Raw genomic sequence first — 17,375 nt, 5'->3', positions numbered from 1 at the left:
GTTAGAACCCCCCTTGACGGAACTGTGTTGATCAACTGAAGTTGGTTTTCTGTGGTATTGAAACTTCAACGCTTCGATAGGAGCCGATCACATATTTAGGAGTCTCTACGCAGACAACAGGCAGACCTACAACACGATAGATACATAACATGAAAATCCAAGCATTTACCATCTTTACTTCCCAATATGGAGGACAGATGGCAGTATCAGCAAGATCACGAACCAAGCACAATTCTGACAATATAAATACGTTTTAGTCGTATATGAAAGAGGGGGGGAAAACGTTCTGTGGTTCGCATAAAAGTTGAATAGCTCTAAAGCTAATTAATAATTTAATTTAATAATTAAAATCGGAAATGCTTTTTTGGAGCCGTATGAAAGTGGAACTATTTATCTCATGGAGTGCATAAAAGCTGAATAAGGTTTCCAAGTGCCTAATTGAGGCTGAACAAATTTTTGAATGCGTTATGAAAGCCGAATAATTTCTTCAAGGATCGTATAAAAGAACAAAAAACCCCTGTTAGGGAGTATAAAAGCTGAATAGAGCTTCTTCTAGTGTCCAATAAAAGTTAAATTATTTCTTCTAGCTTCATATAAAAGCTTTTCTGAGGGCCTTGCAATACCCGAAAAACATTTTAGAGCCCCGTATACAAGATTTGCCAAGGAACCGAAGTTTTTACGCCCGCCCTCTGTCCAGATGCATTCACTTCTAGACCATCACCTCTTAAAAACTACGATGTAACCAACTTCTCCAATTGGATAACAGTGGCAAAACTCTCCGTGAGTAATCAAATAACATTAAACAGAGGCAAATATAAGGATACACACAATAACCTCAACTATCGAGCGATGCATAAGGAACGCATAATAAACTGAATCTTACAAACAGGGTCGATCACATATCCGAGAGATAAAAATCGCGGTGATTACTCATTTAAAATTCATACTCATTTGAATAATATTTCTTTCTTGTTAATTTATTCATAAAACTTTATTTACTTCCTGCATAATTTCGAAAGAATTTTCCGAAAGGGATAATTAGATAAAAAGAAAAACTTCCAAAAAGCATCATTTACTCTCTTTTTGTTGTTCTTCGAGTCAATGAATACAAGAAACAACTTACGATTTTTTTTCCCCCCTCAAAGATTATTAACGATTTCTTTAAATTTTTCTGGGAGAAAATCGTGTTTATGTAGGCGTTTATGTTTTTAAAAGGAAGCGAATTACTATGTTAAACGCCTTGCAGCAACGCTTCGGAACGCGTCTGGAGAGATAGAGAGAGAGAGCTGGAGAGTAAATGGAATTTTCTCCTCGATGCTTTTGCGTCCAAAACTCACCAATCATGACGACGATAATGGTCTCTCTCTCTCTCTCACACACACACCGCAAATTATAGCGTGTGTAGTTATTATCTACCGCCTATGAATGCAAATTGGCTTTTAAGAGGTTAAGCGTAACATGTGTTTTTACGTGTCCGCCGTTTTGGATACGTCAGTCACCTCAAAACACGTTTTAGAAAAATTTTTATGCTTCATATATCATATGCATCAAGTCAGATGGGGAATTATATGAGCATTATTATCAAAGATCTTTTGTCTCGTCCACTATTTAGAACGTTTCTCCTGCGTATTGTAAGGTATCTCCTCCTACGGGTTTTTATATGCATCTTCTATGCATTCCTATGTACTTAAAAAATGCACATAAACATATTTTGTATGCATGCCATCGTCCTACGTATTTAATCAGATTAGCAGCCTCCAACGCATTTATTTGTAAGGACCGCAAGCGTTATACGTCTTTCAATGTGGTACGCACCTCTTTCGCGCATTTCTAATAACATGCAAGAAGCCTACGCATTCCCAGTAACATGCAAGAAACCTACGCATTTCTAGTGACATGCAAGAAACCTACGCATTTCCAGTAACATGCAAGAAACCTACGCATTTCTAGTAACATGCAAGAAACCTACGCATTTCTAGTAACATGCAAGAAACCTGCGCATTTCCAGCGGGATTACTTGAAGCACGAAAGATTAGAAATCACTGATCTCTAGTACCCCTTTTTGATATCAATCTTTTTCAGATCTGTGGCGTTGCTCATCGTCAAAGCCACTCCCGGAAGGTCGCCAAAGAATGGCGTGGTCCATCGTCATGGCCTCTCCTGAAAGATTGGCAAAGAATTTCGTTGGCCATCGTCTACGTCACTTGTGCATATTGACAAATAATGGCACGTCGGCAATCATGAAGGTCATTCACTAAACACTGCCAGTGCATTGCGTTTGGCATCATTGAGACTACTCACAAAAGATTGCCAGTGAATTGCTTTGGGCATCGTTGATGCTACTCCAAAAGATTGCCAAACAATATCGTTATGCATAGTCAAGGTCACTTTTAAAATATTGTCAATGAATTGCGTGGGGTATCGTTGAAGCAACTGACAAATGGCCGCCAATGAATGCGTTTATCATTGTCATTAGCACTCGCAAAAGATTGCCAAAGAATAGCATTGGACATTATTAAGGTCACTCCCAGTTGATTGCCAATGAATTGCCTCGGGTATCGTGGAAGCTGCTCCCAAGAGATTCGCGTTCACTAAAAGCGTGGCGTTCGTCATCGTCGAAAATACTCCAGAAAGATGTCAAATAATGGTGTTGTATCGTCGACGAAACTCCTGAAAGATTGCCAAAAAATTACGTCGGCCATTTTTGAGGCCTTTCTTAAAAGATTGCTAGAGAACATCGGACACATCGTCAAAAGCTCACCCAACGATTGTCGAAAAATTGCGTAAGGCCACACTCTATCAATTGCCAAATAATAGTGTTAGATATTGTCACAAGACCACTAAAAAAAGAAGGCCGTTGTTCGTCGTCGATACCACTCCCAAAACATTGCTAAAGAACAAAGTAAGGCAACCCCAAAATACTATATTACCGAAGAATGGCATTGCTCATCATCGCAGTAAAGTAACTCACAAAAGAATGCCAGTGGATGGCGTGGTCATCGTCAAACTCATTACGGAATATTGCCAAAGAGCTTCCAACAGTTCATTAGTAGTATACCATATTTTGCAAGTTAATAAATTTAACCACACAAAATTAACCACAATCATTTCTGACGCGTTCATAATAAGCTTTATATAAACTTATTAAAAATCCTACCACCTGGAATCTCCACGCAGGAAAGATTCTCGAGACTTGAGAATCTTCATCAAATTAAGTTCAGAAATCCCCTCCCCCACTAAAACTGATTATCAGGAACACACGCTACAAGACATTGTACTTAGGCATGTAAGTAGATATAATGCCTAAATGCTTAATTACACTTAATTACTAAAAACTATCTAGATAACTTTAAGTTTTGGTACATCAAGTAGCAGCGCGATGATAATTAGTCACTTTAATTGCGAGATAATTACCATTCGAAACTCGCTCTGAAACATAGAGATATTTCATAAATACAGTATATGCATTAGCTGATCATGAGTATCCCGATACTCCTAGAATTTAAAGGATCTGATCAATAACCAAGCGGCTGTTTCTCCTGGTGTGGACTCTGGTGTAGATAGAGCCCAGTGATTCCTTTGCATGTGAACAATGGTGTTTGCTCACAAAGAAGGCCTCGGGAAAGAATTACCCCCAGTTACTCAAATAGGTTGTTTTTAAGCAACCATCTTGACACAGAGTAGTCAACTATCTTGACATAGTATACCAGTAGTTCTCAACCGAGGGCCATATGGCCCCCTAGGATTGGGATACTTCAAGAGGGCCACGGAAGAAAATGGAGAAGGGCGCCATGACAGGTGGTTTGGAGGTCTGCAGAGAGCTGAGAAGAAAAATTAAGCTGTGAAGAAATAAAGCTTTTATATTAGTGACTATACACTTACAAAATCCAACAAAACCACAGATAAAACCAGGGCCGTCTTAGGGCATGAACCCACCTGGGCCTCACCACCTACATTTTGCAGCAGGTTCCTCAGGATGGGGTTTTTCGCAAGCCCCAGGCTACATTTTTCACTGACCCCTCCTCTATATTAATTTCATAGTGTGAAAAACACAAAAAATTATCAAAACCGTATCAGGCCCCGGCCTGCAGCTCTGTCAGTCCCACTCTTGTGAGAGATCATACCCGGGGGTCTCATGCCCATAAGTGACCCCACTTTATGATATTTTGTATAGTACAATAAATTTTGAAAATAAGTAGAAAATGTGTAGGCTGTTTATTTCCAGCTAAGTATGGGACTACCATAGCATCACTTTGACTAAGGGGGGGGGGGGGGATCCCATGATGTCGAGACGGCCCTGAATAGAACTCGGACTATCTGGGAGCTCAATAAATTCTAGGCCTGTGGTCTGAAGGCCAATCTTATTTGCAAAATTTTCGTTCAGTATAAATTCACTGAAAAAATCAGTTTAATACGTATAAAGGATCTTGATTCTAGATGAGGGTCGAAAACTCTGGGTAAGACGGGGGTAAGACTCTGGGTTCAAAGGGGGCCACGGCCAAAAAAAGGTTAAGGAACACTGATCTATACTATTCTATTAATTAATGCTCAAAAATCAAAACCCAACATAAAAATGTAGTATGTTCACTATGTTCAGTTTTTTATCATGTGAAAAATGATCCCTGTGCATTCATAGCAAAATTCACTACAGAGTCTCAGACAGTGGTAGTCCGACTCGCTATGTTATATTCTCGAAGTGCAATCCTAATCAGGGGAAGTACGCAAGATCGATCTTTGGAGGGGACACAAAAGGCTTGTGGGTGGAGCACCATCAATTTCTGAGAGAAATTTTGAGTAATTAGCCTTCAAATGTCATTGAAATTAACATTAATTGACTGCAACATATAATTTTCTTTCGATGTTTTAGTTGCTTTTGGAAAACATTTTTTGCATGAAAAATAAATTTTTGATCATCTTGGGGAGACACGAGCCCCTATGTCCTCCCCATACTTAAGCCTCTGATCCCAGTATTTGCGGTAGGACGGGGTAGCACTGACGAAATTTTACTGTAGAGGGGTGGAGGTCAGAGTTTTGGTGACGTTTGCTGACGAGAAAATGGTCAAAAATTGCTGAAAATCCGCTGACGTAATACTTGAATGGCCCATTTTCTCGTATTTGGAATTCAAATATCTCAGTGAATATTTCACTTAGAAAAGTGAAAATTTTTTGTTGGCCTCAGGAGAGGCATGACAGCATTTTTTATGTAACTGGATTTTTTAGGACAGTGTCTCCATGTAAAAATTTAAATTTTTTTATTTTGTGACACATTGTATTTAGAAGAGTTGATCCACTTTGCCCAAGAATATTTAGAAGACACCAACGAATAAGGCAAATATACAATTGTATAACAAATTGTATACAAATATATATTGTATATTTGCCTTATTCGTTGGTGTCTTCTAAACATTGTATTTACATACACAAAACTTGTGCAGGGTGATTTTTGAACACATTTTGAGCATTTCTCAAAGTGGAATCATTCTTCTACGACGAACGGTTGGTGAGACATGAAGGCCGCATTACGACTTACAGAATACCAGGACACCCTGTACATGAAATAACATGCTCAAGTCCATTGCTCTGTAGCTTTGGTCCTCCTCCCGAAATGCCAGATGTCTCCCACTACGAAACAAATTTCTGGCTACGGCCCTGCTTCGACACATTTATAAAAGTACGCTTGCTTCGTACATATTTTTAGGAATATGTAAGATTCTTACCTCATGTCTGGAGGTACACAGTTTCCTATACATATCTGGCGAGTGAGCAAGCCTCCTGCGCATTCTAATGGGTAGGCAAACCTACTGCGCATATCAAGGGGTGAGAAAATCTCTTATGCGTATCTTTGTAAAATGGAAGCCTAATTCGCATTTCTTAGGATAAACACTTGGGGTACGCATTTCCTGTGGTTGAGCACGTCTTCTACGCATTTCTTGGAATGCGCACGCCTCCCTCGAATTTTTTTTAGAAATACGCACACATCTCACAATTTTTTTGGAACAAGCACGTATCCTGCGCATTTCTCAGAGTACACACTCCTCCCAACGCATTTTTTAGAGTAAACACTTCTCCCAAGCATTTCTTGGCATACGCATACCTCTAACACATTTCTTAGAGTAAGCATGTATCCCACGCATTTCTTAGAGTAAGCATGTATCCTACGCATTTATTGGGTTAAACACGTCTCCTACTCATTTATTGGGTTAAGCCGACGTCATCCATATTTCTTGGCGGTAAGCATGCTTCTTACGCATTTCTTGGGGCAATCACGCTTCCCACGGCTTTATTGGAATACACGCATCTTCTCCTACGCACTTCTTGACGTAAGAACTGCTCTTGCGCATTTCTTGGAGTGAGAACGTCTCTTACGCAATTGTTAGGGCAATCACGCCTACGGATTTCTTGAAATATACACATCTTCTCCCACGCACTTTTTGATGTAAGCAACACATTTCTTGGAATTCGTATGCAGCAATTCCATCGGGTACTACAAGTGTCTGTGATTTTGATATCGTTATTTGTTTTTAAATTTATTTTTTAACCAAATTATTTCGCTTCTAAGCACTCACAATATTAACGAAATGGTTTTAACTAATTCAATAATTTTGATCGATTATATTTTTTCTCTCATTATTTTCCAGGCATTTGAAGATCGATTTTTCGAGACTTATCGGCAACGTTATGGAATATCTATCATCTTCAGAAATGGATTTCCGATATTTTGCGTAACCATTAAATATTTTATTTCTTGATAATTGATTATTATCGATATTTATTTCAATTCTCCGTATAACGTGATCATGAAACGCTATTGATGCCGTGATATTCATGTCAATATTTTTCTTTGAACGGGGATTCATTCTTCCAACAGTGCCCACGATTATGACAACAACACTAAACTGGACGGTTTGGAACTGTTGAGTGCCATGAGCCACGATCGAGACGAGCACGATGACTCCTCGAGCATCCAGGCCAAGATCGCGGACATCGAAAGTGAGTTTATTAACGATTTGGAGCAAGGCGCGAATTCAGGTGAATGCGTCGGAATAGGCGATTTATTGTGTAGAATAGTATCACCCCGTAAAATACGGGACATGCAAATTCTTCCAATATTATTCTGCTCTTGGGAGGGGCGATCGAACCATCGCTCCCTCTGGATCCGCACCTGATTCGACATTTTCCAATCCATTATGAAAATTTCTGGATCAAACACTTATCGTTTTCTTATGAAAATTTATAATCGAACGCTTACCTTTCTCTCATGAAAATTGCTTGATCAAATGCTTATCTTTCTCTTCTGAAATTTTCTTGATCAAACACCTATCTTCTTCTCATGAAAATTTCTTGATCAACCACTCATCTTTCTCTTCTGAAAATTTCTTGATCAAACACTTATCTTTTTCTTTTGAAAGTTTCTTGATCTTATCTTGATCTTTCTTGATCTTGACACTTATCTTTTTCTCGTGAAAAGTTCTTGCTCAAACACTCATCTTTCTCTTTTGAAAATTTCTTGCTCAAACACTCATCTTTCTCTTTTGAAAATTTCTTGCTCAAACACTCATCTTTCTCTTCTGAAAATTTCTTGCTCAAACACTCATCTTTCTCTTCTGAAAATTTCTTGCTCAAACACTCATCTTTCTCTTCTGAAAATTTCTGGATCAAACACTTATCTTTTTCTTTTGAAAGTTTCTTGATCTTATCTTGATCTTTCTTGATCTTGACACTTATCTTTTTCTCGTGAAAATTTCTTGCTCAAACACTCATATTTCTCTTCTGAAAATTTCTTGCTCAAACACTCATCTTTCTCTTCTGAAAATTTCTTGCTCAAACACTCATCTTTCTCTTCTGAAAATTTCTTGATCAAACACTTATCTTTTTCTTTTGAAAGTTTCTTGATCTTATCTTGATCTTTCTTGATCTTGACACTTATCTTTTTCTCGTGAAAAGTTCTTGCTCAAACACTCATCTTTCTCTTTTGAAAATTTCTTGCTCAAACACTCATCTTTCTCTTTTGAAAATTTCTTGCTCAAACACTCATCTTTCTCTTCTGAAAATTTCTTGCTCAAACACTCATCTTTCTCTTCTGAAAATTTCTTGCTCAAACACTCATCTTTCTCTTCTGAAAATTTCTGGATCAAACACTTATCTTTTTCTTTTGAAAGTTTCTTGATCTTATCTTGATCTTTCTTGATCTTGACACTTATCTTTTTCTCGTGAAAATTTCTTGCTCAAACACTCATATTTCTCTTCTGAAAATTTCTTGCTCAAACACTCATCTTTCTCTTCTGAAAATTTCTTGCTCAAACACTCATCTTTCTCTTCTGAAAATTTCTGGATCAAACACTTATCTTTTTCTTTTGAAAGTTTCTTGATCTTATCTTGATCTTTCTTGATCTTGACACTTATCTTTTTCTCGTGAAAATTTCTTGCTCAAACACTCATCTTTCTCTTCTGAAAGTTTCTTGATCAAACACTTATCTTTTTCTCGTGAAAATTTCTTGATCAAACACTCATCTTTCTCTCCTGAAAATTCCTGGATCAAACACTTGTCTTTCTTTTTCATTCACAGAAGACATCGATGATATAATGAAGACGTACGACCTCAACTACGATGGATTCCTTGACTACAAAGAATATTCCAAGGCTCAGCGAAATAATCCAGAAATACGGACAACGACGGCAAACAAAAATGAACGAGAACTGTAACGATTATTATGTTGATTCAATAAATTTAAAGATTCTATTTTGATGTGTGTGGAGGTGCATATATATAAATGTTTCCCCACTTATATACATATACAAATAAAATCTATTCATCACGAGAAGGTACTTGGCTCCGCCCTTCCAAGAAGAAAGCCAATCACGAGGGCAGGTAAATGCGTACTATAACCATAACGTCACTGAACGTCTCTCGACATAGGCATCACCAAGCGCCTTCTCGTGATAGATTTGATAATATCGATTAAAAATTAAATACGAAACAAAATCTATGGTTTCTATATTGCTTTATTTCTCTCGCTACTCATGTATTCATTTAACGTCATTTGCGAATCCGATTCTAACAATATTAATTTAGATTTATTCTCTAATTATTCTCGTTGCTGTTTCTAATTATATTAATTGCTAATTATATTAATTCGTTCTCTCTGCAGCTGAACTCGTCAAAAATAATACTAAGCAATCGTACTTATCAAAACAATTTTCCGATTTGGATCTAAAGCTGGGGTGCTCATCCATTTTAGTCTATGAGCCAGATATATGGTATTTCTGCAGCTGACCAGAAATTTATATACATATATATATTCCATTGCCTTTGCTAATATTTTTTTGCACTATTATGAAAAGTCAATTTGTGGTTTCCGATATATATAGATGAGTTAATCATCTTCAATTTTCAGAATTTTCATGAAATCAATAATAAAAATATATCCGAACACACTCCATCTAAAGAAAACCAACGATGACCATATTTCAGCGAATTTAGTTGGACTTGAAAATCAAAATTCACAACACCATAGCTTTCATTGTTATTGCGGGCAACAGCTACCCGTCTTTACTTTCAAACAGTTTCCACAGAGACAGCACCACGTGAGTGTTTTCATCAACTAACAAGAATAATTATTTGCCGTTTGAAAGAGTTGAGATTATTTTACATGTTTTATTGCCAATTATTTCCTACATCTCTTGTTCATTGTTCACAGTTTATTTATGTTAAAAGTGTGTTTGTACGGAGTGACTGGATTTTTGCTGTTGATTTTGTTTGATGGACTGATGTGCTGCAATGGCAAGAACGTAGGGGAACAAGCACTTTTGTTTAAGGCTCAGGCCTAAGTATTTTCAGTAACGTTTTTGCTACTTCACCCATTCTTTGTGGTGTTTCTCCCGATGAAGAACCCAGAGATAGCTTTGTTTCTGACAAATCATTTTTCCAGTTTTTTCGACTGAATATTTTAAATTACTTACTTATTTCGTTTTTGCACCGAGATATTTGCTTTCAAATTTCAGTTTCGTTACTTTTTTAGCACACTATATATTCTGAACTACACCGCGAGTCACTTCAGAGACAAGGAACATGCCATGGGCCACTCAAGTGATGCTAAACTGTACGGCGAGTCACTTCTGAGGCAAGGAACGTGCCACGGGCCACTCAAGTGATGCTGAACTGCACCGCGAGTCACTTCCGAGACAAGGAACATGCCACGGGCCACTCAAGTGATGCTGAACTACACCGTGAGTCACTTTAGTGATAAGGAATATGCCTCGTTATGTAAAACCTGCACAGCCGGTCACTTGAGTGATCCGTTCACACGCCATTTAGTTAATTTTTTACAAAATTAGCTTTGAAGTCGCGGGCCACGACAGATGACTCCGGGGTCCACATTTGGCCATGGGTTGAGCACATATGCTGTAGATCTCACAGGGGCCGTAAGACATTTAAAATTTCCGCAGTCTTGGGAAGGAAGGGGAAGGCACCGCACGCGTTAAACACTTTGGGAATCCCTTGATCATTGGATATGCAAAGTGCACATATCACAGCAGCTATCACTTATCAGTCGCAGTAAATGAAATTTCAATATCTTAGACTGGAAAGGAATTCGGGAAATATTTAAAATATTCAAAATTTAATCAAAGAAATTCAAATCATTTCGAATATTTTAATATTTAAATTTCGAAGATATGAAATAATTTTCCATTTCCATGCACAGATATTTCTGAAATTTCTTTTGTGATTGATTGGTTGATAGGAAAATAAGGAATAATAATTCCTTTTGCAACATATATCTTTCCGTCACATAATGTAGAATAAAGTATTATAACGTATGATAACTCATGTATTAATTTTATATTATTCGTAATTTCACCATATTAGCATAATACTAGTGTTTCACATGTAAATTTACTCATCATGATAATATTTTATGTTGTGGTGGGAGGTATGTACGTGTTATATATATATATATATACGGTACATGTGAAAAATCCGGTTTTTCCGGTTATTATGCATAATCGCCGAGATTTTTGGTTAGTTTTATAAATTTCACTAAATTGATCACTCTTACCGCTGATTATGCATAATACCCAAACGCCGTGTCGTTGGTAAACGTGATAAATCGCACTATATCATATATATACTATATATGATAATTCATATTTGTATCATTATATCGGGGTACGATCGTAAAATTTGTTTTCATTATATCGGGTCCGACTACATTCATCACACACGCTGCAGCCATTTGGAATATTTTTCATATTTATAAAATTCACCAGTTACACTAGGGTTATTATGCATAATCGTGGATAAAGGCGATAAATTTCAGGTATTTCTCGAATTTAACAACGCTTGGTTAATTTACACTTGGTTATTATGCATAATCACAGACAAAGGAGATACATTTCAAGTAGTTATCAAATTTACACGATGACTGGGTGTTATGCATATTCGCCGGTGAAATTGATCAATTTATCAAACTTTCCAAGACGATTAGTAAGTATGCATAATAACCGGCCATTATGTATAATAACCGATTATTACCGCATTATCCTATTGATATTCTACCCCGTGGTTGAACCTGGGACCGTGACGGCAACCTTCACGGTGGTAGACGAGCATCTTACCACAACACCATTCGGGCGCTCGACTTGACTTTACAGGATTCATGGTACTTTTCTAGCCCAAAGAAGGCGCGCTAGAAAATCTAAATTTTTTCCGTAAACCCTATTAAAGTCGGTTTACGGAAATTTCGCCTGCCCTGACCGTGTGAGTGGCGAAATGAGTGGGAAATGACCTTATGTGTGACGGAGTCAGTGCGTGAAAGATCATATAAGTGACCAAGTGAATGCGTGGGTGACCAAGTCTGTGCTGAGTGCCCAAGTTAATATATGATGGGCGGCGATACGGGGGTGGGAGGCGAGGGGGCATTGCCCCCCCCCCAGTGTCAAAGGTGGAGTCGACTGATCTAATGTAATGTATATATGTATATATGAATTGACATCATCATCATCATCGTGCCCCAGCAATAATGACCGTGCCCCCCAGACTTCCAAGTCTATCTCCGCCTATGATATGAATGACCGTATGACTTACCAATTGAGCGAATGACTGACCATGTGAGTGAGTGACCGTATTAGTGATCAAATTATTGGCCAGTTGAGTGGCCAAGTGAGTGGCCGTACGAGAGACCAAGAGCGTGCGACCACTTTGTCGCACTGACTTTGTCGCTCATTTACTTGACCATTCACACGGTCACTCACTTGATCACAATACGGTCTCCAGAATAGCCATGTGGTCACTCACTCACGCAGCCACTCATGATCATTTATATGGTCATTCACTCAATCATACTGTCCCTCACACTCACTTAGTCACACATAAGGTTCTCCCACTTATTTATGGGGTCACTCACACAATCACTCACTCATACGGCCAGGGCAGGCGAAATGTACCAGAAACGAAACGTGCAAGTACGAAATTTCCGAATCCCATCAAAGTCATTTGCTTAGCGCGCTAACGTTGAGGCTATTAGCTGAGCCTACACTCAGCGAGGAACCTCATTACACCATTCATGGTTTCATTGTCACTTGACAATATTCAAAGGAACATATCAAATTTCTTGATAAACATTAAAAATCATTGTTCCGGTCTTGAACCGGAATTATTTGAAGGATTTTTACTCCCATATTTACGGGGGGGGGGGGGGTGTTGATTCCCAATAGGGAACTTTTAATCGTAAAGTAATCGCTCTCTTGGAGGTGCAGGGGAAAGGTCGCCAAAAATACTGCAGGGATGAGCATATTTAACCCTTCAACTGTGGAAATAGTTGGAGTTCTTTTCCCACGAAATAAAATGAAAAAAGAAAAAAAAAGCTCGATACAGTCGCTTGAATTGATAAAATCCTCCTCCACCGAAATTTCTGCCATAGAGACAGTGTTAAAGTTCTCCACTTAATGTGATCATTTCAACTTCAAAAACAGGAAGCACAAGTTTCGTGGCCAGATTTTATAATTAATTTTATACCTTTCCGGTAGTTATGCCGTGTTCCAGGTTTCTTTGAAGCACTTTGAAGCAAACATTTCGTCCACTACTGTGATGGACATCATCAGTGCTGTTGTGGCAAGCGAGGAAACGAAACGACGTCCTCGGGTGACTGTTGTCCACTGACGCTTTTGCTGGAGACGCGGAAGCGGAACTATCAACCTTTTCGTTGTGACGTCGAGCAAGTGACGTGTTGATGAGTTGAGCAACTCTTCCGAATTCGCCCCTCCCCACCCACCCATCCAGTCAGAAGCCGCTACGCCCCATCAACACGTCACTTGATCGACGTCACAACGAAAAGATTGATCCTTCCGCGTCTCCAGCAAAAGCGCCAGTGGACAACGGTTACCCAAGGACGTCGTTTCGTCTCCTCGCTTGTCCAAAACAGCACTGAAGATGTCGACCGCAGTGGTGGACGAAATGTCTGCTGCAAAGAAGCCTGGAACACGGCATAACAGCCCGAAAGTTATAAAATTTATTAATTTCAACTTTACTTCAATATAAAGCTTCATACGTCAGCTGTTACTAAGCATTTACCACTATAATGTTTATACTGAATGTGAAACATTTGGAATTAATAAAAAAATATGTTACTAGGTTTAAGATAAATACATTTATGAGAGTAGGTTTTGGCCTCCAAGAGTATTCAAGTTGTCTTCAGTATGTACACATTTAATTATTTTATATTTGTTCTCTTTTGCACCAATAGAGGACACTATCTTAAGGTTGTGAAAGTCTCAAGTATTGTGATCATTGCAATATAATAAAATTTTAATTTTCGTTTTTGATGTCGGATTCATTCGAGAAGCTTTATTAATATTGATTCTTCATCGCTTTTCAATACACAAACTGTACTAACGTTGTGAAATGTCAGTTAAATTGTTCCTCGCATAATCGGATATACCCGCTTAATCGAATATTGTGTGCTGGAGTCGTTGACATCTGATTAAGCGGGGCCAACTGTACTTGTGATTGAAATCCTTGATTTATTGTCACCTTAATAACTATTTCCGTGTATTTCCTATCAGTATTAAGGTATATTAGCATTAATGTATTCAAATACAGCGAGTACATAAGATTACAAAACATCGAAAAACATTATCATGTTTAATACTTACCGTTATACCATTTAACGTTCCAACATTTAATTAGCATTAACATATTCAATTGGCATCAACATTCAAATAGTATTAATATTTATGATTTAACGTTTTAACATTCGGTTAATATTACCATTTAACACTTAGGTAACAGTCAACATTTAGTAACATTCAACATTTAATTAACAATTAAAGTTTTAAGACTTTTTTCTAGTATTTAATTAGCATAAACAGTTTACCATTTGATGTTCCATTTTAATTAGCATTAACATTTGGTGTTTTACGTTTCAATGTTTAATTAGCGTTAGCACTTACCATTTTCACATTTGATTAACAGTACCACTTAATATTCCCCTTTTTAACATTTAATTAACAGTTAAATTCATAGTTTAATGGTTTAACATTTAATAAACATTAAAATTTGTTATTTAATGTTTTAATATTTAATTAACGATAAAATTTAACGTTTAACATTCATCATGTTATAATTCGTACAACAGGGTTGTTGAATAATCTTTACTTGTTAACTAGGAGAAGACCCTTCAATTGCTTCATTATCAGGACTTTAAGGAATCGGCTAAGAGTAGAGGTTTAAGTCCAATCCGCACCTTCTCGTGGGGCAGTAGTGTAAGTAGCCATGGTGAACGGACGCGGATAGGCTACCTCCAACCCGCACTGGCCAGCGTGGAGGATTATGGCCAAAAAACCTCTAAAAAGAAATATGAACTCTGCCTGTAAACTAAGGCCCTCAGTTCCCAGCAGTCTGAGTGTCCCTGGTTACGGCAGCGACCAGCAAGACATGAAGACAGACGGTGCTAAGAATCTCTGGGTTGGACCAGGCTGCCATAAGATGATGACCACGCATAACGGACGATCTCTTTCTTCAGAAAATCGTTTGCAGGAGTTGAAAGAAGAACTGGAAAGAATAAATTGGGACATCCTATGCATCTGTGAAGTAAGAGAAAAGGAGAAGAAATTGAACTTGCCAGTTGACTTACAGTGTATTTTACTACTGAGGAACAGATAGTGGAAGAACCAGTGGAGTAGGGTTTCTCTTCATAAAAAGTGGGAAAATCACATCGTTGAGTTGGATAGTACATCTGATAGAGTTGGATAGTACATCTGATAGAGTTGGATAGTACATCTGATAGAGTTGGATAGTACATCTGATAGAGTTGCAAAGTTGGTTATGTAAATATCAGATATAAATCATACAAGTCTAACTAGGCTTCCCCACGTAAGATGGATCGACGAGATCAGTAAAGTGGCTGGAGTCAACTAGAAGGCTAAAGCATCAGGCAGAGAAAAATGGAAAAATTTAGACGCGACCTTCATCCAGCAGTGGATTGAAAATGGATAATGGATGCATTTAAAAAATTTCATATCATAAGTAAATTTTAAATTAAAGAGAATATACTTTCTGCTCATTTCTGGGCAAAAAGAATTCCAAAATTAAAATAATTTCAAATTTTTAAATGAAATTTTAGATTTAAAATAAATTTATTTAATACACAAATAACAATTCAATAAAAAATATTTATGAATTTAACAAAACGAATTTTCTGTAATAAACTCTGGAAATAATTCAACCCGTACAATCATTTTTAACAAAACTTTTAAACAAAAAAAAAAAAAATTCTCAAGAAATCCCCACACAGCGCTTGCTGTAATATCTCGATTTTCTTCAGAATATAAATCTACCGTATTGCAATTTTAAAATATTTATGAAAGAAATTTTTATATACATTTTTTTTTTTCATGCATTTTTCATGAGAAATGGAAAGTTTTCGTTCCTCGGAATCTAGAACAATAACAAGAATGTAATATTCTCTCTCTTCTCTCGCGAAACGTTTACCAGTAAGGAAAATACAGTAAATATACGTATATATTTTCGCTTTCATATACAATATCCAATGCAAGATTGCGTGAAGGAAGACATCCGGGAGAATTTCAGTTTCAAAATAAAATAAAACTAAGAAATATTAGAGAATAAAATAAAAACCAATTCTTTATTCAATGTGTTGTTTTCTCTGCTATTCACGTAACAATTTCCCCTACGGAGATTTTATATACGATTTATAGCGCCATCTGTTGATCAAGATACAAAATGGTTGTATGAATAAGATTTGCAATTGAATGGCTTTATTAACTGTCTGGCGAGTTTTATGATAGCAAGCGCCATCTGTTAGTTGTAATTTAAAACTAATTATTTCATGATGGCATTACTTGAAGAGTTTACGTAGAATACGGGGGTTTACGGAAAATTCACCGACATCAATTCACCACCGGAAAATTCACCGACAACAATTCACCGCCATGCAATTCACCGCTAGGAAAATTCACCGACCAACAATTCACCGCCATGCAATTCACCGCGAGGAAAATTCACCGACCAACAATTCACCGCCATGCAATTCACCGCTAGGAAAATTCACCGCTAGGAAAATTCACCGACCAACAATTCACCGCCATGCAATTCACCACTAGGAAAATTCACCGACCAACAATTCACCGCCATGCAGTTCACCGCTAGGAAAATTCACCGACCAACAATTCACCGCCATGCAGTTCACCGCTAGGAAAATTCACCGACCAACAATTCACCGCCATGCAATTCACCGACGACAGTTCGATGCGAGTCAGTTAGCGAGGGAATGAGCGATTGGGTTACTGAGTGAGTGAGTGACCCAGTGAGGGACTGAGTGACCGAGTGAGTAAGTGATTCAGTGAGCGACTGAGTGACCGAGTGAGTAAGTGATTCAGTGAGCGAGTGGGTTACTGATTCAATGAGCGAGTAAGTCAGTCCGTGAGTGAGTGAGCGAGCTGCTAAGTGAGTGAGCGATCTAGTGAGTGAGTGATCTATTGAGTGAGTAAGTGCCATGTCCTAAAGATATGGCGGAAAGTTTAAATAATGACTTTATGAGAAGAAATTCAGATGATACGGATTCGGGTTGCTGTATTTTTGAAATATATGACATCCATATTTATTGTGGGCATCTTTTTCTCAGCCACCTCGCTGGGCGTTTTGCCTGTTGTGGCCTTGTATTTGTATAAATTACAATTTGCTGTTGCCCAATACAAGATAGTATATTCAACAAAATTCCATTAACTCGGTTTTACTCAGAAACTTCTAATGGAATGTTAAAAGGGATAATAACAGAATTAAAAGATAATAAAGTAAGTGGATACGCGATAAATCAACCCCCTAAAAATGTTTAAAATCATCTCCTGTTATCACTTTG

General features: G+C 37.7%; 1 protein-coding gene across 1 annotated transcript in view; it reads left to right on the top strand.

The window, feature by feature from the left end:
- The window catches only part of LOC149079191 (longistatin-like), a 29,012-nt gene extending 20,272 nt beyond the window's left edge, over nt 1-8,740 (top strand). The window contains exons 3-5 of the mRNA XM_089239957.1: nt 6,639-6,722; nt 6,869-6,990; nt 8,567-8,740. Of these exons, the coding sequence (XP_089096083.1) occupies nt 6,639-6,722; nt 6,869-6,990; nt 8,567-8,703 (343 nt within the window). The 3' untranslated portion in view covers nt 8,704-8,740. The remainder of the gene's footprint in view (nt 1-6,638; nt 6,723-6,868; nt 6,991-8,566) is intronic.
- Nucleotides 8,741-17,375: the final 8,635 nt, after the last annotated feature.

The sequence above is a fragment of the Pholcus phalangioides genome, unplaced genomic scaffold (assembly GCF_987345545.1).
Source record: "Pholcus phalangioides strain wild (caught in Gottingen) unplaced genomic scaffold, Ppha-v1.0 ptg000012l_1, whole genome shotgun sequence".
Taxonomy (NCBI): domain Eukaryota; kingdom Metazoa; phylum Arthropoda; class Arachnida; order Araneae; family Pholcidae; genus Pholcus; species Pholcus phalangioides.
This window is presented reverse-complemented; position numbering and strand designations above follow the sequence as displayed.